Source organism: Aspergillus foveolatus, assembly GCF_047715535.1.
Source record: "Aspergillus foveolatus strain CBS 279.81 unplaced genomic scaffold BDW70scaffold_147, whole genome shotgun sequence".
Classification (NCBI taxonomy): domain Eukaryota; kingdom Fungi; phylum Ascomycota; class Eurotiomycetes; order Eurotiales; family Aspergillaceae; genus Aspergillus; species Aspergillus foveolatus.
In genome coordinates, this window is record NW_027396211.1 from 509 (window position 1) to 26,039 (window position 25,531).

General features: G+C 51.1%; 6 protein-coding genes across 6 annotated transcripts; 4 read left to right on the plus strand and 2 right to left on the minus strand.

Moving 5' to 3' along the window:
• Positions 1 to 1,858: 1,858 nt before the first annotated feature.
• On the plus strand, positions 1,859 to 3,703 carry BDW70DRAFT_164838 (P-loop containing nucleoside triphosphate hydrolase protein; the record flags this gene model as incomplete). The annotated part of the gene is made up of 2 exons (XM_073741572.1): positions 1,859 to 2,820; positions 3,109 to 3,703. The coding sequence occupies 2 exons, from the start codon at positions 1,859 to 1,861 to the stop codon at positions 3,701 to 3,703; spliced, it is 1,557 nt and encodes a 518-aa protein (XP_073590876.1).
• Positions 3,704 to 4,520: 817 nt separating this feature from the next.
• Positions 4,521 to 5,744, minus strand: BDW70DRAFT_164839 (uncharacterized protein; the record flags this gene model as incomplete). The annotated part of the gene is made up of 2 exons (XM_073741573.1): positions 4,521 to 5,138; positions 5,187 to 5,744. The coding sequence occupies 2 exons, from the start codon at positions 5,742 to 5,744 to the stop codon at positions 4,521 to 4,523; spliced, it is 1,176 nt and encodes a 391-aa protein (XP_073590877.1).
• Positions 5,745 to 14,771: 9,027 nt separating this feature from the next.
• On the plus strand, positions 14,772 to 15,556 carry BDW70DRAFT_166729 (uncharacterized protein; the record flags this gene model as incomplete). The annotated part of the gene is made up of 3 exons (XM_073742067.1): positions 14,772 to 14,870; positions 14,916 to 15,019; positions 15,079 to 15,556. The coding sequence occupies 3 exons, from the start codon at positions 14,772 to 14,774 to the stop codon at positions 15,554 to 15,556; spliced, it is 681 nt and encodes a 226-aa protein (XP_073590878.1).
• Positions 15,557 to 17,501: 1,945 nt separating this feature from the next.
• Positions 17,502 to 17,939, plus strand: BDW70DRAFT_164841 (uncharacterized protein; the record flags this gene model as incomplete). Its single annotated transcript, XM_073741574.1, has 1 exon — positions 17,502 to 17,939. One exon carries the CDS (start codon positions 17,502 to 17,504, stop codon positions 17,937 to 17,939), a length of 438 nt encoding a protein of 145 aa, XP_073590879.1.
• Positions 17,940 to 19,240: 1,301 nt separating this feature from the next.
• Positions 19,241 to 20,367, plus strand: BDW70DRAFT_154482 (uncharacterized protein; the record flags this gene model as incomplete). The annotated part of the gene is made up of 4 exons (XM_073739863.1): positions 19,241 to 19,283; positions 19,374 to 20,008; positions 20,080 to 20,276; positions 20,310 to 20,367. The coding sequence occupies 4 exons, from the start codon at positions 19,241 to 19,243 to the stop codon at positions 20,365 to 20,367; spliced, it is 933 nt and encodes a 310-aa protein (XP_073590880.1).
• A 2,703-nt stretch (positions 20,368 to 23,070) lies between these two features.
• Positions 23,071 to 24,983, minus strand: BDW70DRAFT_145469 (C-3 sterol dehydrogenase/C-4 decarboxylase family protein). Its single transcript, XM_073738428.1, has one exon. The coding sequence runs from the start codon at positions 24,404 to 24,406 to the stop codon at positions 23,306 to 23,308; it is 1,101 nt and encodes a 366-aa protein (XP_073590881.1). The 5' UTR covers positions 24,407 to 24,983; the 3' UTR covers positions 23,071 to 23,305.
• Positions 24,984 to 25,531: the final 548 nt, after the last annotated feature.

Sequence of the window (25,531 nt, forward strand, 5' to 3'; positions counted from 1 at the left end):
TTGAAGACATACTGGCTGAGATATAAGCAGTTGAAATTTGTCGAAAAAGTAGTCGGTGAGGAGAAATCAGGCGGCAGGTGATACCGAGCGTCAGGTGATCACCCACTGTAAGTAAGCAGTCAGAGTTGCCAGAAGTCAATTCATCCTGTATAGCAGTATACACAATAAAGCTAGATAACCATGCGACAAAGCTCATCTGGAGAGCCAGACAGGCATGGGGTTGCAGCACCCATTAAACATCGCCAATTACCGGGATATAGCTATTGGCATCAGTCGTAGATTTTTACGCCCATCCAGTGCGTTTCCCAACAACGTCCAAGCTGAACAGGAGATAAAGCTGGCTACTGTCAATGCTGACGATGATCTTGACGGGGATGGGGATATCATGGACGAGGAGCCCCGTCGCACCTCTCACGTGGCTGGGATACTGTGTCGGGGCATACTGCCCTCCAGTACCGCCTGCCCCTGGGGTTCGACCTCAATTAGTCATCATTTAGTAAGCTATTGTTTAGATAGGCTGGCCATTCGGGCCACCCAATAAGAGAACAATCCATCGCTTCCCACATACTGTACGGCAGAGAGAGCACTGGGGCCTGGGCTGGCTGACAGCATAACAATGCAGTGTTTGAAATACCGGGCCTCTAGCATAGATTGGCACCAATACTTATAGATTCCTGACCCGTCCATGCCTGCCTAGCATTAGGGAACCAGGCCAAGCTGTTAGAGCAGCAGGCCATGGATTATTAGGAGAAGTGGCAGCAGCGGCTACAGGATATTAATATAGACCTACTAATTGGCAGTTCTTTTTGACAATTGACTATCTGGTCGACAATAGACGCTTGCTTTTAATCTTAGATCTTGCTATAATGGAGGGGTCGGATCCGCACCCGAGGTTAACCGTTAGCTGAAGCGACCACGACGCTCTTTTGAGACAACTTCCAAAAAATACTAGCCAGGATAATTGCGGGCACCTTACTGGCTGCGAATACCAGGTCTACTTGTTTATCAAAGACAGCAAGAAGATCGGACTCTGCCTCCCTGCCTCCCTGCCTTCCTGTGCAAAGCATCAAACCAGGATAAAGTAGCAAGGGTTATATTTGATGTAGAAGAGTACCTTGCATTTGAGTACTTAAATAAATTCGCGTATAGGGTTAGTGTGATTTACGATCCTGGTGCGATGCTATAGCTTATTAGTGGCGGGCATGTTTTTTCAGACTGTAGTATGTTCCTCACTCTCTTCATTCTACTACACAATTTCTCTTTGATGGCTTGTGCTGATATTCTAACCAATTAGGGTGGATGACATCCTCATTGACTCATACAGAGCCATCCTCGCCTCCTGATACAAGGCAACCTCTTCCTCCCCACAGAGCTGTGCACACGGCTCCAACCCCCAGTCTCTTCTCTTTTTTTCTCAGTCTGAGCCCAAGTCCAAAGTAGTCACCAAACTGCTCTAGAAGCCCTAGATCCCGACTCCCTGGAACAACTATCTTGTTTATGTCAAAGGGTTAGAGGGTATGCTTCTTACAAGCTCAGGAATTTATTGCGATGTAATCAGCAAGGGCTTATTCAGGGGCGCCTGGTGTCAGTGAGAGGAAAGTCGGGGCGGGTACTTTGCTATTTGTGGAGCTAAGCAGGAGGTCTTGCCTGTAGATGCAATGGAGGAAGTCAGCCTCATCAATAGACAGGCTGTTACGAGGACCTAAACAGAAACGCCATCAATATCGGATGACGGGGCTGCTGGAGCTGCAGTTGCGCGGGGTGCAGGCCCCAGCGTTGAAGGCCATCCAGGACGGTGCAAGCCCCGTCGTGGCCATCATGCCCACTAGCGGGGGCAAGAGCATGTTGTTCATGAATCATGCTGCCAGCGTTCGCAGCCCCCGGCGGCTGCACCATCGTGGTGGTGCCGCTGCTGTCCTTGCGCGCAGGCCTGATGACGCGCTGTCAGGCCCTGGGCATTGTCTGCGTGTCATGGGAGAGCCACCGGCCTACAGAAGAGGCAGCGATTGTGCTCCCGACGCCGGAGTCGACGGAGAACCCCGATTTCCACCCGTTTCTGAACCGCCAGCGGCAGCTGCGGCGACTCGACCGGATCGTCATCGATGAGTGCCATGTGATCCTGAACGAGCAGAAGGATTTCCGGCCAGCGATGGCTCGACTTGGGCGTTTGGTCAGCGCCCAGACGCAGATGGTCTTCTTGACAGCGACGTTGCCCCCAACGGAGGAAGCACGGTTCCTGCATCGCATCAAGCACGAACCCAGTGAGGTGGGCATCTATCGTGCCCGAACGAGTCGACGCAATGTGGCATACCGCGTGTTCTGGCCGTGGCCGCCCCGAGGGGTCCCTCGCGAGCCACACCAGTGGTTGGCGCAGCCCGAGGTGCTGGGATTCCTCCAACGGCGGATCCGTCAGGCGCGTAACGGCCGGGTGATCGTGTATGCCAACATCAAGAGCCAGGTGGACGCCATCAGCCGGGAGCTGGGCTGCGAGGCGTATCATCGTGCCGTCCTGGACCAGACCGGGATCCTGCAGCAGTTCCAGGGCGGCCAGACGCGCGTCATTGCAGCGACGAGCGCCCTGGGCATGGGCATCGACATTCCTGACATCCGGTGCGTGATAAATCTGGGTCGGCCGCGGACGCTGTTGGATAATGGGCAGGAGAGTGGACGGGCCGGGCGTGACGGGTTGGCGAGCGAGGCCGTCATCATGCACCCCCAGGGCTGGGACGATCTCGATCCGTGGGTCGACCGGGTATCGGCCGCCGAGTTCGAGCGCGTCCAGGCGTACAAGAAGGTGGTGGAGGGGGTCGGATGTCGACGGTACGTGCTCACGAGTATCTGGACGGGACGGTCGATGGATATACACGCCCGCAGTGCCAGGATATCGATCCAGACGAGCTGCCGTGCGATGACTGCCGTCCGGATTGGCAGGACGACGAGCGAATCCTGACGCCATCGCCATCACCGTCGCCAGCAGTATCACAATCACCATCGCCAGCACCAGCATCCGAATGCGACATCGAGATGAGAGACCTGCCCGTTGCGCTCGATTCTCGATCTCGATCAATGTCAGAAAACTCGGACGCTTCCATCCTGTCGCAAGTGCAGCGATCTGCTGCAGGAGCACCCTCGCCCAAGGGACCGGCAGGTCCTGCAGCCGTTCGTGCAGTGGGGCTTGGATCGGGAGTTCCTCGAGCAGGAGGCGCGAAGATGGCTGAACCAATGCTGTGTCTGCACCGTGGCTGGGCGTGACGGCGACCACGAGCTGTATAAATGCCGTCACCCGGACAGCCAAACAGCCAAACTGTGGATGGTGCAGGTGCGATCCCAGATTGACTACGCGCCGTTCTACTGCTGTTTCCGTTGTGGGATTCCCCAGTCCGTCTTTCAGGGCTGGCAGGCCGGGCAGGATTGTCTGTGGCGCGGGGCTGATCCCAACGATTGCAGGCATGCTGTACGGCCCTCACGGGCTGCGGTGCAGTCGGCATGGCAGGGCCATCTGGCCGGTCGGATGGTGGAGCAGCGGGTGGTGTTCGCCCAGAAGACGCGGCGTCAGGTCGACGCCCATGCAGCCAATGTGCAGGAGGTCACGTCGGTGGCGGCCTTACTGGGGCAGGCGACGGCGGATGGGCAGGGTGTGGAGATGCAGGCAGAATTCTGCTGGTTGCGGCGGGTCTGTCAGGCGTCGGAGTGTGAGGTATAGCTTGATCTGACAGCAAATATATCGAGTACATAATTGAAGTCATGCATAGCAATTGTATCAGATTCATAGCCAGATGATCATCATAGCCTTGATAGCTGAATTGCTTTCGTAGCCAGACGACCATGTACGTAATCCGGATAGAATGGAATTAGATTTCTCAGCCAATCATGCTGTAGCCTTGATAGCATGAATTGGATTCATAGCCATGATATTTTGGATTCGTAGTCAGGAGGAACATGCACGGAGCCTGCCAGTCACTCATCATATGCTGTACTGCCACTTCCAGGCTGAAAGCTGAACCATGAGAACTGATTTATTGATGCAGAGGCGCGGCTCCGGCGTGGCGTCAGCTACCCGCGAGCGACTCGCCAACCCTGGTCAGACTGTCTCGAGCTCGCTTGGCTGTCGTACAAGCCAGGTGTCAGCACAAGCAATGCACTGACCACGATCAATTAATCGCACCATGTTTGACGCAGTTATCGGGTTGCATGACCCCCATTGTGGCGCCGGATGCAGTGATCGGCTCGGGCCGTGCCATTCGCCCTCAAGCTTGTCTGCACCTGCAGCGTCCACCTCAGCACCACGCCTGCGGTGTGCGCGCGTCAAGCAGGAGCTCAGGACATGCATGCACTACAAATCGGCCCAGGATCACAGCTGAAATCATATTATTATTGCATAACTATTCAGGGGGATCATCAATTATTACAAACAACCACCCAGGTCTGCTATGAAAAAAAAGAAATCCACCCAGCATTCACCCAAGCACAGTGCCACGACCTCACTCATCGTCGTTTTCGTCGTTGTCATCATCCTCTTCCTATTCGTCCTCATTTATGTTGTCGTTGTCGTCGTCCTCCTCCTCCGCAGCCTCCACGAAGTCCAGATTGTGGTCGTCAGCACTGGCGGCCAGGGCGCTCTCGAACTCGTCCAGGCTCACCAGTATCTCAGACGCCGGCACGGGAGCAAAGCTCTTGAGTGAGCGGATCTCGTTCCGCAACTGAAAGGTGTGGTACAGCACCGACAGCTGTACCTGGCGCCAGAACTGGTGGGTTTCCTCCACTGCGCCAGCGCCGAACCCTCCTCCCATGACCGGCCCTGTGGCTCTTGCCTTCCATTCGTTGGCCTTGTGGAGCTCGGCGTCGATGTCGAAACGGAACTCGAGCGTTTGGTGGGCGGCCTCCGGCGTCCGGGGCATCCGTGCCAGGGACAAAGCACGTCGCACCAGGCTTGCCGGGAGGGGAATACACTTTTTGTTCCCTTCAGCGCACCTAGTGCAGCGCTTTGCCCGGTGACGCTTGAGCACGCAGACGGCAGGGCCGACCACCTTGCCGGTGGCTTTGTCGAGGACGAAGAGGTTTTTCGCGCAGCGGACGCACGGGCGATCGGCGACGACGGGGTCGGGGTCTCGGACTCGGGCTGCTGCCTGGACGGCCATCTGGGTCTGGTTAGCATTCATGTTGGTGTGCAAGCTGGGGCTACTCACCTTCCTTGTCAGGGTTCTGCTCGCCGCACGGGCGCGTTTCTGTCGCGCCGAAGGGGCTGAGACTTCGTCTTCCTCGATTGGCGCCGGGGATCGGTCGCGACGCTTTCGTCGAGTATTGTCGATCACCACAGGAACAGGCTTGTCAATCGGCCGGAGCCCAATGCCCGCAATCAGGGAGCTGGGAGCGTCGCTGTCGCTGACGTTGTCGATGTTGCGCTGATCGTTGTTTGGGTTGTGATCAATGGTGTCGACGTGCTGATTGTTTTCGCCGTCCTCGCTGTGGTTGCTGTGATTGCCCTGATTGTGGCTGTTGTTGTTGTCAGCGGCGGAGTTTGCGCTCAGAACCTCGTCCACGCTGTCCGAGGGAGCAGGGCGCTGAGGCAGAGCCGTCGACAGGCCCGCCTGCAGTGCTCGCTCCCTCTCCCTTCGTCGATGACGGTGGCGTCTCCTCTTCGACTTCGCATTGACGATCGTCGGCGTCAGGCCGGGAGGGCTCGGGGGGTCCGTGAGATCGGTCGAGCGGCGGTGGATCGGGGTCTCTGGAGCGGAAGTGGCCATTTCGGTACAACGAGGATGGTCGGAGGACGTAGACGGTGGTTGGAGGAGCAATCGAATGACGAGCAGCGAGGTTGGCGCGAGCTAGACGACGGTCAGAGAATATCAAGCGAGCGATGCTACCGATGGGAGCAGGCGAGGCGAGCGAGCAATGGCAGCGAGTGATGAGAGCGAGCGTGAGAGTAATGGGCAAAGAGCGATGAGAGAGCAATGAGCGAGAGCAAAGAGCAAGAGAAAAGAGCGAGAGCGAAGAGTGATTGTGCGATACTAGTTGTGGTGAATCAAGCGAGCTTTGTTATTATGCGACACTGAAGCCACGCCATAGCAACGCCTACCATCCCCAGCAACAGCAACGTAATGAGCTCATTCACTCCGCGACCGACGAGCTGCGTGTGCGACAGAGAGGATAAGCAATACATAGTGCTTACTGATCCTGCAAAGGTGGTTCCTGACGATGCGAAATCGCAGCGCCAACGTACGACGGGGACGCACGACAAGGCGACGACAAAGTAACGACGACGGTTCTCCGAGCGGACCAACAAGCTGCGCGATAGAGACGACATTGCATGTTGTTGTCAGCCGTTGCCCGATTGAACTGCAGAGGCTCCTGCTCGACGACGACATGACACCTTGGCCATGCTCGACAGGGCGACGCGATCGCAAAGCCGGCCACACGAGGGCAAGACCGTGATCGTTGCGGCAGAGCTCGGTCGCCAGCACTGTACGCACGCCACGAATGATTGCATCAACCTCGTCGGCCAGATTCCAGAATGTCGTGCGCGAAGCTCGGGGTGCGCCGGGGTGACGCGGGCATATTGTGAAACAGGTATGACCAAGGGTTGCCAATGTTGCAGCGTGCGGACAGGAAGTGCTGGCAGCCAGATCAGGCTGATCATGCAATGCACAACCAGAGGATGTCTGGCTGCAGATAACGAGCTTTGTACAAGTGTCGTGAGATTAAGCATGGACGATCAATGCCAAGATGCCGGCGCCAGATCGATCCGGTGCAGATCCTGCCCCACGGACCGTCAGCCTGCAACGTGGGACAGCTGACAGCGCATCCATTGCAGTGGAGGCAGTGGAGCAGTCGCGGGTCTAGGCGCCGCGCGGGCGTCGCAATGGATGGTCGCTGAAGTTGACAGAGATGCTATGCCACCGGCGCAGTCCTGGAGCTGCGATCGCGATTTCCAACCATGAATCCATTTTCCTGTACAGCGGACATGCTGCCAGCGCAGACAAGATAGTTTATATGCATAATATATGTCCAAGGGTCAGCTGCAGTCGTCATCTCCCGCATACGACTGGCGAGGCACCGGCGCAGCGCTGCAGCCCAGATGTTGTGGTCTGATAGACCTGCTGTGTATGGCTGGCCCTGCATCCAAGTCTCCTTCACACTTGTCTTCACATGCTCCGGACACTGTACACATTGCTCCGCCCTCCAGTGAGGCTAGGGATGCCATGCTGCAGGAGGATGGCGTGCATCGCCGACCCAGCATCAGGCAGGTTGGTGAAGCCATGTTTCGAGCACAGGCTGGACGCGAAATCAGGGTTAGCATGGATATAAAAGGGGAATTCCCGCCATAGAGAGGCAGGTGATAGATATGAATTTTTGTTGCGAGCTGGCAGAGTTGGTGTGGTGTCATACGGCCGAACAATGATCCACTCCGTAACTTGATCAGCCCTGGCCACCCGCCATACCTCGGGCCAGTTCGCGTCACGCAATTGTCACGCCAGGTCATGACAGCGAGCAAGACCAAGATTCATCTCCGTGTCTTGATGATCATGATAGAAAGCTAGCAAGGGCAAACATGCAATATACCAGACCAGGGCTTGGAGTTCCAGTAACCAGTTGTCAGAGACAGGTCATACCCAGAGCCAAAGCCATACCAACTGGACACCGCTGGAGCAGTGCAGGCTTTGAAAAGGCCAGAGCCTGCCTGGTAGGGCCACAGCTAGTACAGAATTCATCGAAGCTACTCAAGGCAGCCCAGAAAGTGCCGGACAGCTTCAGGATGACGCCAGCGCGAAGCCAGTGCACAGCTGGACAGGCCAGTGCAGAGAGAGCCATCACGTACAAGACCAGGGCCAGTAGCAAGGCAGGGAAGAGCTTGTTTAAGACCTCGCATCAGGCCCGTTCGGAGCAAGCATGAGGCAGAACTGGAAAAGAGTGAACTTGAAACAGGTTCACACTAGATTGGTCCGAGGTTGACGCCGGGTCCGTGCCAGTATGGAGCCAGTCCAAGCTTGGTATCAAAGCCCAATCAAGCAATCAAGAACCCATAGAGCCAGACTCACCCTGAGGCAGCACCAGTGAGGAGCAAAGTTTAGGTGGACTCAGAGTATGGGCTGACCGTGTAACGGGCGTAGGCAGTATTATTTTCAACTGGCTGTCCTGTAAAAACGAGTATCACAATCTTAGAGAAAGAAACAAGAGATAGAAGCGCAGATACATATTTTCCTCCTCCCTTTTATCAACCTTTCCCAATCATACGTCAAGACTTCCGACTTCCCGGACTTGCATGCCGACGGATTTCTTTCCCGAAGTTATGAGGACGGATCTCTTTTCCTACGGGGCCGCAATTCCGAGGCTGTACAGTGATGTTGCAGAGACCTTATTTAGGACCAGGTTGAGGGCATGGCCGACAACCAAGATCCAGGCCATAGCCTGTGACACCTCAGATATAAACAAGTCCCCTTTCTAGAGTATGTAGTCTAAATTGCTCAGAGGGGACAGATGGTGTATATTTAGAGCCTTGACTAGCCACTCTCCAGGAAGAAATGACTTACACTATTAGTCATCCTATATATAGACTCTTTATACTACTAAAACCTGTAGAATATCTTTGCAAAGTATGTCAGCTAGGTATAGGTAATATTGGGGAATACAGACCCTTCATGACATTGATTTTGTCCATAAGCATTCTGTAAAGGGTGGTTTGGGCACGAGATCCCAGCTCCCTCCTTTCCTTGGCACTTTGATAGTCAGCTTGCAGTTGCTTCAAAAAGGCATTAATTTGATGATATTCAGCACTGAGGGTCCCCGCAGACTGCTTAATATGCTGCATGTCTGTCTTGGTATCTCTTACCACTGCTCGCGTCGTACAGGTCTTGTTCAAATTTGCGCGAGTCAAGGAACCGATCCTTGAGATTATAGTATTTAAAATCATCTGGAGACAGTTCTGGTATGCATGAATTTACATGCATGGTTCCTAGTACTCTGTCAAGCTTGCCAGCTGTTAGTGCAGGTCTGAACACCTTCTGAAACACCTTTTTAGTGCTGCCCCTTGCATTTAGCTGGATAACCAGGTCTTTAATAGTACATAATATCACCTTGTAATAATCCAGCGCGGATCTGAGAAAATCCGCGCTGGGCTTAAATTGCTCTCGGGTTACTTGAGTGTCCATGGCAATGTCCACAACAGTGCAAAAAGCTGCTAGAATTTTGTTATACATGTCAGCCTGCTGCTTTGTGATGTGCATGCCACATTATTAGTGATAGTCTTGGCTGGCAGAGAATGACCTGTATACTGAATACTAACTTCAAACTAGAAGTAAGCATATTGCCTCCAAATTCGGAAGGGAATACATCGAACCATGGGCTGATGTCTGCGTCATTGTCTCCTGCCCATTGCATGAACTTGTGCGGGAGCCCCTTCTTTCTGCTCCTATATTGGTTGTATCATCTTCAGCCCACTGTATTTTATTGAAAACATCATCCCAGATACATGTTTCGATGTCCCAGTCAATGCTCCATGCCTCACCACAGTTTCTCATTGCATTTTGAGATTACTAGGTGGCATAGTTATCACCTGGTTTCTTGTGGCTTTTGACTTTACAGCCTTGCCTGTGCAGATGGCGCGCAGCGAATTCACCGCGCTGCCCATCATATGTCGAAGCAACAGCAAACACCTTGTGGTATTTTGGTGCCTTGTCACTCATGAATCATCTAACTGCAGTTATCGCATCCATGGATAACAGTTTGGTCACTTTCAAAAATGAGGGGTGACAACCTGGCTGTCAGCACGCACGATTTGTCGGCTGGTGAGGTAAGAGCAATGGAGGGGCCAAGGTGGCTGACCGGGCCCTTCAACGCCAGTTTGGCAGCGTTATATTCTCCGGTGTCAGATTATATCTTTGCTTCCTCGAAGACGGAAAAGCTGCATCTGAAGTACCATGGCTCCCTGTCATTGGCTTACTGTACAGGGATGCGGCGAGGATTCGAGAGAACAGACCCCAGACTGAAAGAATGGTGAGTATGATTTATTTTCTGTTGGTTTAAAATGGGAATTGGGCTCTGTCCCTCAGCTGATGCCACAAGAAATTGGAATTAAACGAGGGAGAAGGCTGGTGAAGAGCCTCCAGGAGGGTAGATAAGCAGGGCTGTCATATTGTCCTCCATATCCTTATTGCAGGCTGCGATCATTCTTATAATTCCATCATTCAAGACCTAATATTCAGGATACGCCAGACAGATATTAACTGACTAGCCTTGCAGCAAGCCTTTGCTCAAATTGTTCAAAAGCTGGACTGATATCCACACTCCGAAGGACTCGACAGTCGGACTGAACTAGCCTGACAGCGAGTAAGTTATGACTCTTTCAGGGAAGGAGGTATCCTGCTGATACCATATATCCACTATATAACAGCTATGAACTTTACCGCCTGAGGAACCCTTTACACCTTCCTCTTCGGGCGAGTACATCCAGCTCCTGGAAAGCTGTATCCGCCAACTCGAACAAAGTGTCAGACAGCTGCAAGAGTCTGCGAGGCAGAATCATAAATTCTCTGACTTAGAGAACGATACTTCTAGTAATAGAGTCAATACAAGTGTGCAGGAGCTGCAGTCAACCCTGGTCTGAGAGGTGGCAGACATAAAGCAGCAACCAATTATTGCAGGGATCTTCCACAGGAGTTTCCTAGGCTTCTGGCACTGCTTGGAAGGGGATGTCTATGCCATTGAAACAGCACCACAAGAAAACGGCGAGTGGCGCACCGACAACAATAGAAACAGAATCCAGCGAATGCCCCAGGCTGAGGCCATTGATTATATCCTGTCAAAAAAGGCCCTGAGTGGTGTTGACCCAAGGTCGCATCGTGCTGTACGGATCAACTCTCCCGCGATTTTGAAGGCATTACCCGAAATTGACCCCTCCATGCCGACGGATGGCTGCCTGCTTGTATTTTATTTTTCTATTCTCGGAGCTCCTTGAAAGTTACCAACGTATGGAACTGCTGCTGGAGGGTGTGGAGAGTAGAGTTAATGGCGCCGAAGATCATGTAGCCGGACGCTGAGATAGTTGGCAACTGAAATATAGGAGCCACCTTGTATGATGTCAACGGGCTTGCATTACAACAGTGTGATGTGACTCAGTGGGCCTGGCAGTTTCATCATGGGTCAGGGTAGTGAGTTAAACGAATTCGAAAAGGGCATGGGGCGTTTTAGAATCTGTACTTATGACCGCAAAGCAGGGCTGTATATACGATGACGTGCGTTGTGGTTTTTAAGGTTCAGCCAAAACGCCAGCCCCTTCTTAGACCATACTCGTGGTGGGAAATCAAGGTGGCAAGTCGGCCTAGGATCCTAATAACAATATAAAAAAGCCATAAAGGAAACAATTTATAATTCCACCTGGAGTTGCCATGACCATTCCGTGTTGACTACGTCGCATCAATTGATTGGTTTGGCAAGCGGAGAATCTGGACGCGTCCTATTAAAGGTCAAATAGTACGTCAGGCTCAAGTCAAACAATACTAAGTTTCAAAGAATATTGCGGCGTCTTACAAGATATCTTTATACTTGACCATATTTTGACCGAGTTGCAAATATATTTGCATGACACTGTTTCCATGTGGTAAAGATCTACCTTAAGAAGTCACGCAAATTCGGACTAACGAGAGGCAGACGTTCAAGATGTCATCTTCAAGAAAATCGACATGAGGCAATGCCCACACTTGACGGCTTGACTCTCAGGCACATCACTCACCATTTCGTCCGATAACTCGAACGTGGACTCGCGGAGCAAGGTAGCGAAATAGTACAATTCCACGAATGAAGATCGGCAATCGACGACTTTGTTGCCAATAAAAGTAACTTCGGCCATGCACTTCCCAATTGGCTAAGAAACAGGTCAATACATCATAATTGACAGGAGCGGTACAAATTTGCAGCGCTGCGACGTGGAACTCACACGTCTAAACGGCAGGCATTAGCCCATGCAGAGCAGATATAAGCTTCCAACGGATTTTTATCATTGGGCAAGCGAGCAGCGGCGGCGTTTCATTGCGGATCGGTTATGTGAGTTTTTTTGCGAGTTTCTCAACACGCATGGACTAAATGAACGTGATAAGCCAGGATCAGGGTCTGAGTTAGGAGAGAGATAAGCCCTCCTGGCTTTCACGTTCTTGTACCCGGTCCACAGCTGCATATCCGACACAGCATGTTGCGGAGACAGACAAAGGGTCTTGAGGTTTCAGGCGTCGAGGGACACGACATGGCGGGTAAATTGGAGAATATGCTGCAGAGGAAAACATTCCAGTGCGTGCTGCGGCCCTTGTCAATGATACAACAAGTGTATTGACGGCATCCATGTACAGAAACTCGTATACCAAAATGAGCAGCGTCTAATACGGACTGCAATGCCACGCACAAGGAGAGATGTGGCAGAGTTCCCCAGATGCAGAGCCGCCCGGTGCATCGATCGCGATAGGCTGCAAGTATGGCGCCCCCAATAACAAACATGAGGTTCTCCTGCGTATAGACCATTGAGCCGGAGATTGATCAGGAATCTGCGCATCCAGGTCAGCAGACGTATGAAAACATGATTGCCGAAATAAGCCTGGCTGGGCTTCTGCAGCTTCTTCTAGTGCGTCTACATGAGTCTCTTGGTCTTTTTGCAGGCTGGGATATTGGGCGTCTGAGACGAAGGAATACAATGGACTCAGACTCGTCAAAGATGGAGGTTAAAAAGGATGAGGAACATCAGATAGAAAAGGCGAGAAATATCCTGACGAAGACTTACGGGATTGAAGTGCGGCCACATAAACTCAGGGCTGTCCTCTCCTTGCGGAGATTGTATGGTGCGAGAGCTATATGCGTGTGGGATTACCGCGGTGTTCAGGAAACAGGTTCTCCAAAGGTTCTGCGGTTGGCGTGGACGGGGCGGCTTGTGGGAAGTACTCGAGGTTTGGGAGCCTGCTGCATTTCTCTGCAGGATTTATCGCGACGCCGGAAGGGGGAGGATCTGGTACAGTCACGTACTGCGGATGATGGGTCCGGGGTTGGACTGCGGTGACACCGGCGTCTCCTTTCGCCCAAGTTAGAACTGGGAAATGAATGCATTCATATGTTTTCTAGGTTGCTGGGTATCCTGATTTTACCGAGCCGTTGCTTGCACTCAATTCAGCTTATGGAGTCCTTACACGTCATCCTCCGCAACAACCCCGTCCATGAGGAAAGAGGTAAGCGTTGAGGACCGGGTCCCCCTGAGCGTCCATCATCATATCAAATGTCTCCTGTAGCCGCCACTTTTCAGACACATTCAATGCATTAGCCTAGCTTCTCACCACTGACAGGAATCAGCAACCAAGTGGCGACAGACCTAATGCGGTCTGCCAAGTTTCCCAAGTATTACTAGCCATACATGACAGATATTCACTAATAAATAATAAAGAGGGGGTGCAGCATACCCTAGAATTTCATCTTCCAAGATATATTTATCTTTATAGATCTAAGAATAGACGACCTAAACAGCTTTTTCGCATTGAAAGCTGCCAAGATATGCCTGCTTGGAGGACGGACTTGAGCGTTGCCTTTCCAGATTTCAGCTTGAAATATATTTGAAGCATGAAGCATAGTCCAGTGGCCTAGTAGTCTAAAATATCCTTCTTCCAAACCACAATGTGCTTCCCGTCTTGATCTTCGATCTTGACAGAAATACTTGATTAGTGGTTATTTTATCTTCATGTTCAGGTGAAGTTGCGTACCTCATATCGCGCATCATCTTCGTCCGTCTTGGTATTGCGGTTGTCCGCGTTTCCACGTTGGAAAATCACCTGTCTTATTGTTCCGGTATGTTCCTGATCAGATACCTGCATCAGTGTGTCATTTAGTCCTGGAAACTTGGGAAAGGTGAAATGAAAGATGGGATGCGTACTGCTGGAGGGCCTATAGGTTACTGCTTGACCCTGCTTATACTTGGTCATATTAATCTGGGTTGGTGTTTAAGGACGCCGCGTAAATGGAAGAGTTAACCCGTCGGACAATCCTGGTCAAGACGTATCTTAGACTGCATCTGTCTCTATGACGCGACCATGACTTATATCTCTTACGCAAACATTCCCGTATTCCTAAAGCTTGCTGTACTGTCACATTTACGTTCCCAACATATCTTCTTCCAGGATGCGCCCGTAGCCCAATGGGCATGATGATAAAAGTAAAGTCAAATATGATCTAATAACTATACAATTTGACCCCCATATTCCACTATATATAAGGGTTTTTATGCGGCATCAGCATAGCTCTTACCAGAACTAGGTAGTTGGAAAAAGTCTTAGCTAAAAGCAAGAGTGACACCATTATTTCAGGTTTAATGCTCTCATACCTCTATATACAAGTTAATCTTTGTAAATATGTTTCCATGGGTAATCAAGCAGGAATTGATTGTACAGGGTGTTTGCCACTTGGAGTGATAGCAACATCAATCCATGTTAGCAAGTCTTATTATAATAGACTCCAGATTTTGCCCGCTTATAGCTTTGCTTTTCTGTGAAACTTTTCAGGTTCAGCTAACACCACTATGATCGGAGGGTTTATGACGCAAGTAGCGAGTGGCCAGAATTTGTGTGTCCTGGTCAGGATAAAGTTTCATTGGGGGGCGGTACAAATGATAAAAGCTTGACGCCCAGATTCCGTCAGGGAGCGCCGTGCTTATGCGGTAGCTTTATGGTATATAATTCGAGAAAGGCAGGTTGGAACTTCGCATAATTGGCAATCAACACAGTGCCCGCTCTACACTGCAAACAACCTCAACAATGGCTACCGAAGAAGCGAAGAAGATCATTGCAGATATTTCAAGTCAGGACATAGACCAATGGCTTCAGGTCGGATCCATGACACCTGAGCTCCAAGAGGTAATCAATAATCTGCCACTACGTACTATCATACTAATCTTTTAGTCTATCCGCGGCCATATTCATCAAGAGCTGACCAGCTGGCTCTTCTTCCGCAAGCTAGCCGCAGATTGTTCGCGTAGCAATATTGCCCTGCATGGATTTGCCCAGTGAGTCTACTAACCCTCCTGTCACCATTCGGTATAAATTCGGTCTAACAAATATGGAGACTTTGGGAACGCTCAGCTGCGGAGTGCCTAATGGACTTCCATTGGCTTGAGAAATATCTTGTCTCCCGCGGGGGCCGGTCCAAGCCCTCTGCCATCGAAGCAACTCAGATCGACTGGCCCGATAGTCCCGTCGAGCCTGTGGGACCCTGCAAGGAGGCTTTTTTTGTGGAGAAGCGACTCCTTGAGGACCTGGAGCGGTTGGCCGCCTTAGCAAATAAATGTGGTGATTCCTCGCTGCAGGATGCTATTGAGACGCGGTTTTTGCGCAAGGAGGTCAAACATGTTAAAGACTTGGGCGATCTATTGCAACAGGTGGTGAGAGTATCAAAGCAACCTGGTCTGGGGATTTATTTGCTTGATAAGGAGCTACGTGCGCATGGGGGATTTATTCCCTGGGGAAAGATGAACAACCCAGATAAGCATGATGATGTTGTGAGAGAGATCACCACTAGTATTAAAGGTGGCCTGAGCTTTTAAAACTCGAAGACAGAATTGGTTATAAAGAAGTTTTTGAACTTTGTAAACTGAGCTTTTGTAATACTGCATATATTGGCCTGCTCGGCGCGGATGTCCCTTGAGATGAATTGTCTTGTCCTACAATATGCGCGGCGCTGCAAATCGGACATGCAGCTAAAGAAGTTGGTGAAGCCAGCATGGAATGCATAAACAATCACTTTGCGGGAGGACGAAGAGATAGAGAAGAAACACAGAAAGAATTCAGCTGTGCAGCATTAAAAATACCCTTGCCTAGATCTGCACACTTGCCCTCTGACCGAGACTTGACTGCCCTTTGAACAACAGGCATAGCGTCACCGAAAGCGACAACAATACGCCCAGCCTATGACTGGCTAGCCGCTAGACTTGTTAAACCAAGGGTTGGGTCGGATTTTTGACCTACTATAATCCGCCCGGCGGGTTTTTTGGAGCGCATCAGAGAAGCAGCAAACTGCCCATGGATTATCAAAACATCCACAGCACAACCCAAAAACCCCAAATTTGGCATCCGCCTCTTTCCCTGAGGAGCTGTGCGCGCGGCTCCAACCACCCAGTCTCTTCTCTCTATTTCTCAGTCCGAGTCCGAGTCTCAAGCAATCACCAACCCACTCTACGAGTTCCAAATCCCGACCCCCTGGCATAACTGCCTTGTTCGTGTGGAAGGGCTCGAGCTATGGTTCTCGCAAGATCAGGAATTATTCGCGATGTGGTTAGCAAGGGCTTGTTTGAGAGCAGCTGGTGTCAGCGCGAGGGAGGTCGCGGCGAGTACTCTGCAATTTGCCGAGTCAAGCAGGAGGTCGCGCCCGCAGGTGCAATAGAGGAAGTTTGCCTCCACAATGCGTAGGCTATTATGAGGACCCAAACAGAAACGAAGATCAACTCGACAAGCATGGAGCCAATGTACCTGTCGGCCAACAAAAACAGCCTGCTCAGAACATTCAGCGCGTTCATTTAGGTTCGACCTATTGGGTTTTGGGCTGCAATTCAAGCAGTCCTTGGGATGGGCAGGTAGTTTGCGCGTCTCTGTTATTAGTCTATTCACTTCTTGGCTATAGGCATGTATCGAGTTTTCATGTCCTCTTTGTCATGTATAGTGCCAGAGTTATTATGTAATATATACATAGATATCGCTGCTGGACAGATATTGGCATTGTCATAAAATACATGTTCTTTGTTGATGATATATTTTCGTAAGTTTAAAGGGGCAGGAGAAAGGCGGAAGCAAAGGAATACAAGAAGTTTATTCATTATAGGGTGAAGAACAGACCCGAGTGAATTCAATCTCTAGCTGTAATACCTATAAAAAAGTCTCCCTCCTTCTGATCTCCTCATTCAAACTCTCAACCATCCTACCATTGTGTAACTAACCGACATCTCACGCAGACAACAAGATCTTGATTCCAAACCCTGCTTGCAGTAGGAAGTCACCCCTTCCCCCTTGTTGCCAATGCCTCATCGTCCTCGTACGCCTCATGATGCTGTTTTGGCACTATCCAGCCAGGTCAGGTGGTATCAAGTAACACGGCAAGGCATACTTGCCCACAACAGCAGCATGCAGTCATGCCTTGAGCTGCCTTTATACCAGATAGATGGCTGGCCTCTCCTCTTCCTTAGTTATTATATAACCGAAGCAATTTCCCGGATATCTACCTACTTACCGTCGCAACATGGAGCCAGGCGATTCTGATTGTGACCACCCTCTCGAGGAACATGAGCAAGCAGGGCAGGGCAAGCATGAGGATAACAAGGGCAATAAGGATAACAATGCATCTGATAAGACAGAAATCTGCCAAACCCCTAATACAAGCAGGGAGACTGAAAGCCAGCCCAGCACTGTGGAAACTGCCTTGTAACACTGCAGTCTGCCACCAACAGCCAGAGCCTCAGCACCGCAACCCTGCCCCCTAACAGTACAATTGGCGCAACCATGATCGCGACCTTTGCAGACCTGCTGTATAAACTCCACCGACAGTATTCACAACTCCCGCCAGTAAGGTTTCTGGACCTCTTCCTCGAAGCCCAGGCCATTCTCGGCGAACTTTTCTACCAACAGGCTAGACCCCTCATGCAGATATTGGTTGAATTTGAGGGCATTGGGACGCACATCACGGGGTTCAAGGAGTATTCGCAATCCAACAAGTACCAGGACCAGTTCCCGGAGTTTAAGGGCGCACAAGATTATGTTTGCAGCAATCAGGCAGCCACTGAGAGGGCCTGGCGCGATGTCCCACTAACATACCCAACCTACGGCCGCGCTCTGGTAGCGCTCTACGACTCCCAAGGGTCGGCGAAATCTCAAGACCCTCACCAACAAATTCCCGAACGAGTCGAACGGGATTACTGCTCTGAACCGCGCGATTCTTAACTAGATCCAGAAGGCCAGGGTCAATCCCTACGGCCGCAGAGGCCAGAAGGCCACAATCTGTCCTGACCTCTGGACGCCGCGAAGAAATCCAACCCCAGCACTCTGACCCATCCCACCCCTGAAGAGATCCTGCGTGAACAGCTCTACATCCAGCCTGCCCATGGCACCCTGACAAGCACGCCCCCAGCCAAGACCTTGTTTGCGGAGACAGTTGGCACTGCCTCGCCGGCTCCAACCCCTCGCACTAGACACACCCTCGCCCTCCTGCACCGCCACGCCTTCAGCCGCGCAGTCATTGACAGAGACCAGTGAGAGCAATGCTTCCCCAACACCAGCTCCGCACACTCAACAGCCTGTCCCTGCTGCCACAAAGCATCCAGAACCCCAACGTCCGGCAGGCTCACACCCGTCAATGCAGGGCAAGCCTCGGATGATGTGGATACCCCCGCCAATAGTTGTCAACCTGAGTCTAGTGCCGGCACTGACAATCACCAATCCCCTCTCCTAGGCCATCAGCTGCCGGACAATACTGGGTGCATGACAATAACTGCAGGCCCGAACAATAAAGAGCAATACTAGACACCTGCCCCAGATAGCCCCACTATAGATAGGCTCGACAAGCTGGACAAGGCCACACTCCTCTCCCATGGTAACACCAGTCAGCAGCATAACCAGGGACTGACAGATAGGGAACTTCTTAGTGAGACACCAGCCATTCCGTTACCCTGCCCATGTAAGACGAGTAGGCTGCTTGCCTTGGAGCTGCTGTCTATCATTGCAGCCGAGGGCGCGAAGCTGCATTCCTGCGGCTGGACCTCTGAGGAGAACTCAAAGCCCGAGTAGATCTGCTCCAGAAGATTGCTGAGCCCTTGAAAAGGGCAGAAAAGGACCTCATGTTGCTATACCATGGCCATCTCTGCCTCATCTGCCGCGCAATCAGTCTGGATTCCGCAGTCAGCAACTCAGAGCTGGTAGCTCGCCTTGCTGCCATTGCAGAGAACTGCCCAGATAGAGACTGCTTTGATAAGTTTGTCTATCACGATTCTTGATGCAGCCGATGGCTGGAGCGGCCACTGTTCAAATATAACAGATACTGTATCTTCCACTTCCAGTCCGCCGGGGTAGGGCTGACCATGCCAGATACTGATGAGCAGTGGGCGTTCCTGGTCAAAGATCTCTGCACTCACCTTGGCAATGCCCTCAACACAGATCCGCGCTCCCTTCTAGCCCGAGATGGATATGTTGATGTCCTGTTCCGGAACCCATACCTTGGTACCAAGGAGATGAGACGCCTCTTTGAGATGGAGATGCATATCATTAATCACCATACAACTACAGTTGCTGGTATGCACTGGGGACGCTAGTTTAGCATTGCCCAACAGGCCGAGGTGCACGACATTGGGAGATACTTTATAGATGTCCTCCTTTGACAAGACTATCCGCATGATCTGATTGCCTACCCACAGCCTACCATTAAGACGCCTGCCGACCCTAACTGCCAATCCGCAGACTGGCCTTTCCAGGTCCCCCTCTCTCTTGAATGCTCGCATCAGTGGATGAACATCATGACCAGCTTCACCCCCATGGTGATGGAGACCACGCAAGGCTGCGATCACTACGTGCATGGCATCGGCATGCTTGTGGAGTTACTGGACAATTTCCAAATTGCATACCAGGAGTACCTGGAAAGTAATGGCGGGGCCCTGACAAAACACGGGGACCATGGTGTGGATGCTGATGCCTTTGCCCTTTTGCATGCCGACATCTATCCAGTGTACCCAATCCCCATGTCCAACGCACGAATGATCTGGTTCATGGCCCCCTGGGTGCCTCGTGCTCATCATGGCGGCCAGGAGAGACTGGTGATCGAAACCACACTGGTAGTGCCGCGGGATGCTCTTCCCACCAACCCAGAGTATTCCCTATATACACCGCAGGAGATCAAGATAGATGGCGGGGCGTTCCTTGCCAATATACAGGATGCCCGCAAGAATCATACTACATCATGCCTGGGCCCATGGGGCAACTCACACCCGCTTTGCAAGATCCCTGTCTGGCCAGCCTGGAAGGTCCTCTCCTCTCCAGCATCAGCCCCCTCTCTGATGCCCTAGGGGGCCTGCGCCGTCACGACATGCTGGAGGTGATCCTGATGAAGAATATGCTCTTCAACACTGACCCTGATCGAGCCCACCTACGTTGGACATTCATTGATCAAGCACACCGCGCAATCACTGAGGCCGCCAAGCTTGCTGTCGAGTCCTTTATCCAAGCCGAGGCAGCCCTCTTCCCCAACAACAGCTATCAGAGCGAGGTGCCTGCGCTAGCTCCGGATAAAGAGTGGGTGACCCTTACTGGCAGGGACGAAATCAGCACCTTTGACCTCCCAGAAGTGGGCAACATCTACCATCAGGACCCTGATGATAGCTAGATCTCTTCGGACTCCGAGACCAGCTCTTCTGAGTCAGAGATGTACTCAGCCACTGATAAATCTTCACCTCAACCTCGACACAGTAGCTGGTGGGCAATAGCAAAGGGTTCTTCTGGTTCAGGTAAAGCTGTGAGAACTGGCAAGCGCCAAGGAACCGCATCTGAGTGTCACAGGCTATGGCCTGGATCTTGGTTGTCGGCCATGCCCTCAACCTGGTTCTAAATAATGTTTTTGCAACATTGGTATACAACCTCGGAATTGCAGCACGCAGCTTCGGTAGAGATATCCGTCGGCATACAGATCCGAAAAGTCTTGATGTACGACCGGAAAAGGTTGATAAAAGTGAGGAGGAGGATATTTGCGCTTCTATCTTTTGTTTCCGTCTTTAAGCTTGTGATACTCGTGAATACAGGACAGCTAGTTGAAAACAATACTACCTATCCCGTTACACCTGCTCAGTGGTTCTGTTTACGGAAATCCTGTTTTCCAGTACCGTGGCCGGTTTGATTTTTGTATTCCGAGCAGAACTTGACCAGGTTCCGGCGGATGTCCTGGCAACAGCGGAAAACTAGGAGCCTCATCAGGCACTTCATGGCTGTTGTGAATTGCTAGGCACTCTGCACGTAGGTCGATGGTTTGAGCTGCTAGCATACGAGTTGCCAGACCAGATGCTGCTAGGTAGGAGTGCTCAAGATCGATTTTGGCTGCAATTGCAAAGTCAGTGTCCGAAGCATATCCCAGACAAGGACGTCGACCAATAATGACCTTCCATGGTGTCTTATTTTCTACCTCGATCCAGGCAAAATGGGCATCCACGAGCTGGGTGTACATTGTATAAGCTGTCCGGTTAGACGGCTCGAAGATGAAATCGCGATCCTTAGGCAGTTTCTGTTTAACCTAAATGGGGATTCTCGGCCACGGGTATGTGGAAGAAGAATGAAGCACCCAGCGGCGTAAACAGGTACGGTTCTGATTTGGTTTGGTTTGGTTTGGATCTGAAGTAGGAATTCTAATCATGAATTTTACCTTTCCAAAGCCAGAGATCAATCTCAAAACCTTCAGGGCCCATGACGTTCATCCCTAGAAGAAGCTTTGCTGGTAGGTCTTTAACAAGGTAAGCTGTGATAGGGAGCTTCCCTAGCACCAGACGTCCTCCTACTTGACCAGGAATGTAGGCGTCAAAAGAGACCGTCTTGCTTGATTCATGTAAGGAGCTTATTCTGGATACTGCAATAAGATCGGCATCTTGGGGTTCTAGATATAGGTCCAAAGCAGTTTCTCTGTTAATTAGTGTACGGGTGCATCCTGTATCCAGGCAGATTTTGTCCATGCATGATTTTGAATAAATCCTGATCAAGGCTGTCAGATACCTCAGGATCAGTACATGCAATCAGAAGCTGGAAGGCAATTTGTTTCTGACTCAATCACCAGAAACTTATAGAGATTAGCCAGCAATGTATTAGGGGTAGGAGCCATTTCCTTCTTTTGGCAGCCCGCCAAATGATCAAACAAAGTATTTTGAGATGCAAACTCCTTCCTACTGCAATGCCATGTCCCAGCTACTGTATAAGCTTTTGCCAAAAGGGTTTGTTCTCCCTCTGGTTCGGTACTAGAATCGGAATTAGTGTCAGGCTGCTCTGCATTATCATCGGAAGATTCTGTCTCAGCAAAGCCTTCCTGATACTGTTCTTCAGCTGCATTTGCGTAATATCCGTTGAACAGGGGCATCGGAATCAAGCCAAATGGAGCTCACGGCATTGGAGGAACTTGGGCGGACCAATACGCCGGAAATAGGCCTGGAAATCCTGCCATCCCTTCGGCAAGGTAAGCTTGCTGCTCTGCCTGCAGTTGTGGCTGCTGCGCGGGGCCTCTCCATTGGTTCCATGGCTTTCAGTCATTCGTCGAGTACCGCGCTGTTCATGCCGTTCGGACTTTTTTTCATTTTTCTGATCATTACCGAAGTAACTGGCGATCTTTTGCGGCCCCTGGGTAGCTTGGTTTGACGCTACATATGGATGTAGAGGCCGAGAGGAAGGTGTCCAGGGCGTCCACGCTTGCTGATAGGGCCAGCGCGATCCTTGGTAGCTCGCTTGATTCGGCCGGTATCTAAACTCATGGTTAGCCGAATTGCGGCGTTCAAAGTTGGGTCCCTGGGGCCTGCTCTGGGCGCGAGCTTTGGTTTTAGGGTCCTTCATCTTATGGTCGCGGTCTCTGGTCATATCTTTCCATATGCCGTATTTGGCGTCAAGTTAATCCAAGAATTCGGCGACGGTTGTATGTGGGGTTGGCTCTGGGATATGGACGCGCAGACCACGTTCCAGCTTGCTCCAAGCCATGGTGATCTGGTTGTAGACATTGCCGATATTGATCGCACCTATATACGTAGCCTGCGTTACAGGTTTATAGCCTAGACAGCCCATACCAGAACCCGCCCCGACCCTTGGTTTAACAAGTCGACACAAAACCATCCAGTCCAGTCCCTACTAAAGGCAGTCATCATCTGGCCTGAACCAAAGAATCTACATATCGTCGTGGCGGACTAAGCAAGAAATAAGGGGATCATGGTCTGCACTTGCAACAAAAAATTTGCGCTCCCAACCAAACTCAACGCAATATACTGCTGCAGGTGTTGACTTTCCCTTGGCTTAAACATATCACACAGTACCCGATGCAGTTGGATTAAGTTTGAGTACTTATTACTGCAAAAAGTGCTCTCGGGAAGTAGGCTTCGAAAAAATCTGTCAGAAAAAGCTTGCGAACAAATAAATATTAAACAATAAGACTGTCAAATCAGCATGGCTTGTGCATATTGTTGAATGGGGCATTGGAAGGACGGAGTGTGTCCAGGGTAACTATCAAATCGGCAGGCGTGCCAAGTATAGAGGCTTGCATCACAAAAAACACGTTCATCTGTTCAACATGCTCCTAGCTAACATCTCTACCACTCATTCTCCACAAACGACTTAACACTCCTCTCCAACCCTTCCCGCATGCTAACCCTCGGCCGATACCCCAACACCCGCTTCGCCTTGCTAATGTCATGAGTGCGTGCGATCGTGCTATATCGAATGCTAGTGCTTGTCCCCAATGAGGGTCTAATACCCCAGGAAAAAAGCCATCCGATCCACTCAATGATAGACGCAACCGTGAGTGGGATCCACGCAGGAATAACTCTTATCTCCTCGGGCTGTACTGGCTTTCCCAGCTGTGAAGAAATAGAACGCTGAAAGTCCCAAAAGAGCCATGGGTCGTCATTTGTTATGTGGAAGGTTTCGCCGTCCACACGCATATCTGAGCCAACCTCAGCGGGAGGTGGTTTGCCCCAGGCATCAAGTAATGCATGGGCGCATAATAAGTGTGCATCTGCGACGTTACCAACATATGCAAAATCCCATAAGTTCTGCCCATGGCCGACCTGGAGGTTTGCTCTTCCTGCCCGGGCTACTGCGATCATTTTGCCAAGGGACCCAACATCCCGTTCGCCAAACGTGAGACAGGGGCGGAGCGAACATGTTAAAAGGCCGTTACGCCGGTTTGCAGCCTGTATAATCTCGTCGGATTCGAGTTTCATGATACTGTACATGAGCTTTTGCTGTGGCGGGCGGAGCACTGGCATATCCTCTGTCGCGTTGATCATGTCAGAGACATTGTCGTTGATCAGACCCGTGACAGAGGTGTTTACTAGTGCTTTAACAGATTGGACTTTCTCGATGCCCAATAGTAAATTGCGTGCTCCATGAACCATAACCCGGGTATAGGTAGACTTTGATTCCCCGCTAAAGGCAGGCGACGCGAGGTGAAATATAGTGACCGGCTGCGAAATATTCATGATCTTTTCCACATCCGCGGCGGATGCAATATCGGCTTGGTGGTAATGCACATTTGCATTCGGATGTCGATTACGATCGATGTTAATGTCTAGCGAGTGAATGACGCAAGAAGGGTCCTCCTCGAGGATTTTGGCTATGATGTGGTATGCTATGAAGCCGTTTCCTCCTGTCAGCAGAACGGGGCCGATACATCTCGATCTTCGATCCATACTGGCAAGTGGCTCTCAGAAAAAGCTCGATCAAACTTCACTTCGACGGCCCAGGGTCCGTTCGTCCCTTCTAATATGTCCGTCGAGTTTTGGCCCCCAATTGAAACGTATGCCGCGCCATGTGGCGGCCAATGCCCGCGCCCGGGCTGAGCACACTTTTGCAGATCTCAGGTGAGTGTCAGTCGAAACCCCCTCAATCTCAGCCCTTCGACCCCTGTTGCAGAGCCACACTGTATGCCGGGTCCACCCCGCAAACCTTCGTGCTTTTTATCTGCCAGCTCGCTCCGTTGAATGCTTGGATTTGAAGGACTAGAATGCCCATGTTGGTAGGAAGCCTTGGAAAGGACATCGCTGACTTCTGGATGACGCCACTTCGCCCCTCTTCGCTGGGGAATGTAAAGATATTGTTGTGTCTGGCTCTGAAGTTCAATGCGGGCATCCTCAGCAGGAAGGACATTCAAAAGAGTTCGAATCCCTCGACCTGGTCTATTCAGCGTGCCTTTGACGCCAGTCTCTCGTGATAACCATCAGGGTATTGCCTGCCGAGGTCATAACTTGATCACGGAATCGCTGATAATCACATGGGCTAGGAATATCTCTCAGTAATCCGGTGGGGATGGGGCGCCGCCGCAGATACCAACAACCAAAGCAAGCTTGATGCCCGGTAGCTGACACCAGTCCAGAAAATACACTTGCGACGTCAGCCATTCCCGTCTAGACTTGTCAAACCACGGGTCTGGGCGGCTTTTTAGTTTTAAGCAAAATATCTACTCCAGAAAAAGATAGCTTTTCTAAAAAAACATGCCCTAATAAGGGCAGCTTTAGACTGCGGCAGATCCAAAGACATCCAAGTTTTCTCCAAGTCTAAGTCCGCAAATTGTGGACTTGGATCTAGTCTGAATATCCAAGTCCAACATGCGATAAGACTTGGACTTGGCTTTTTTTTTTGCGGGATATCTGTTGGAGTCCAAGAGTATAACAAATAAGGCAAACATAACGTAAATCCCGGGTGATCGGTAGTTCCCGGGTGATCCGTGCATGCTGTATTCCATACAAAATTGTTATTTCTAAACCACTATATCCCAACAACTAAAAGTCATAACAAGTAACAGATTGGTACATAAC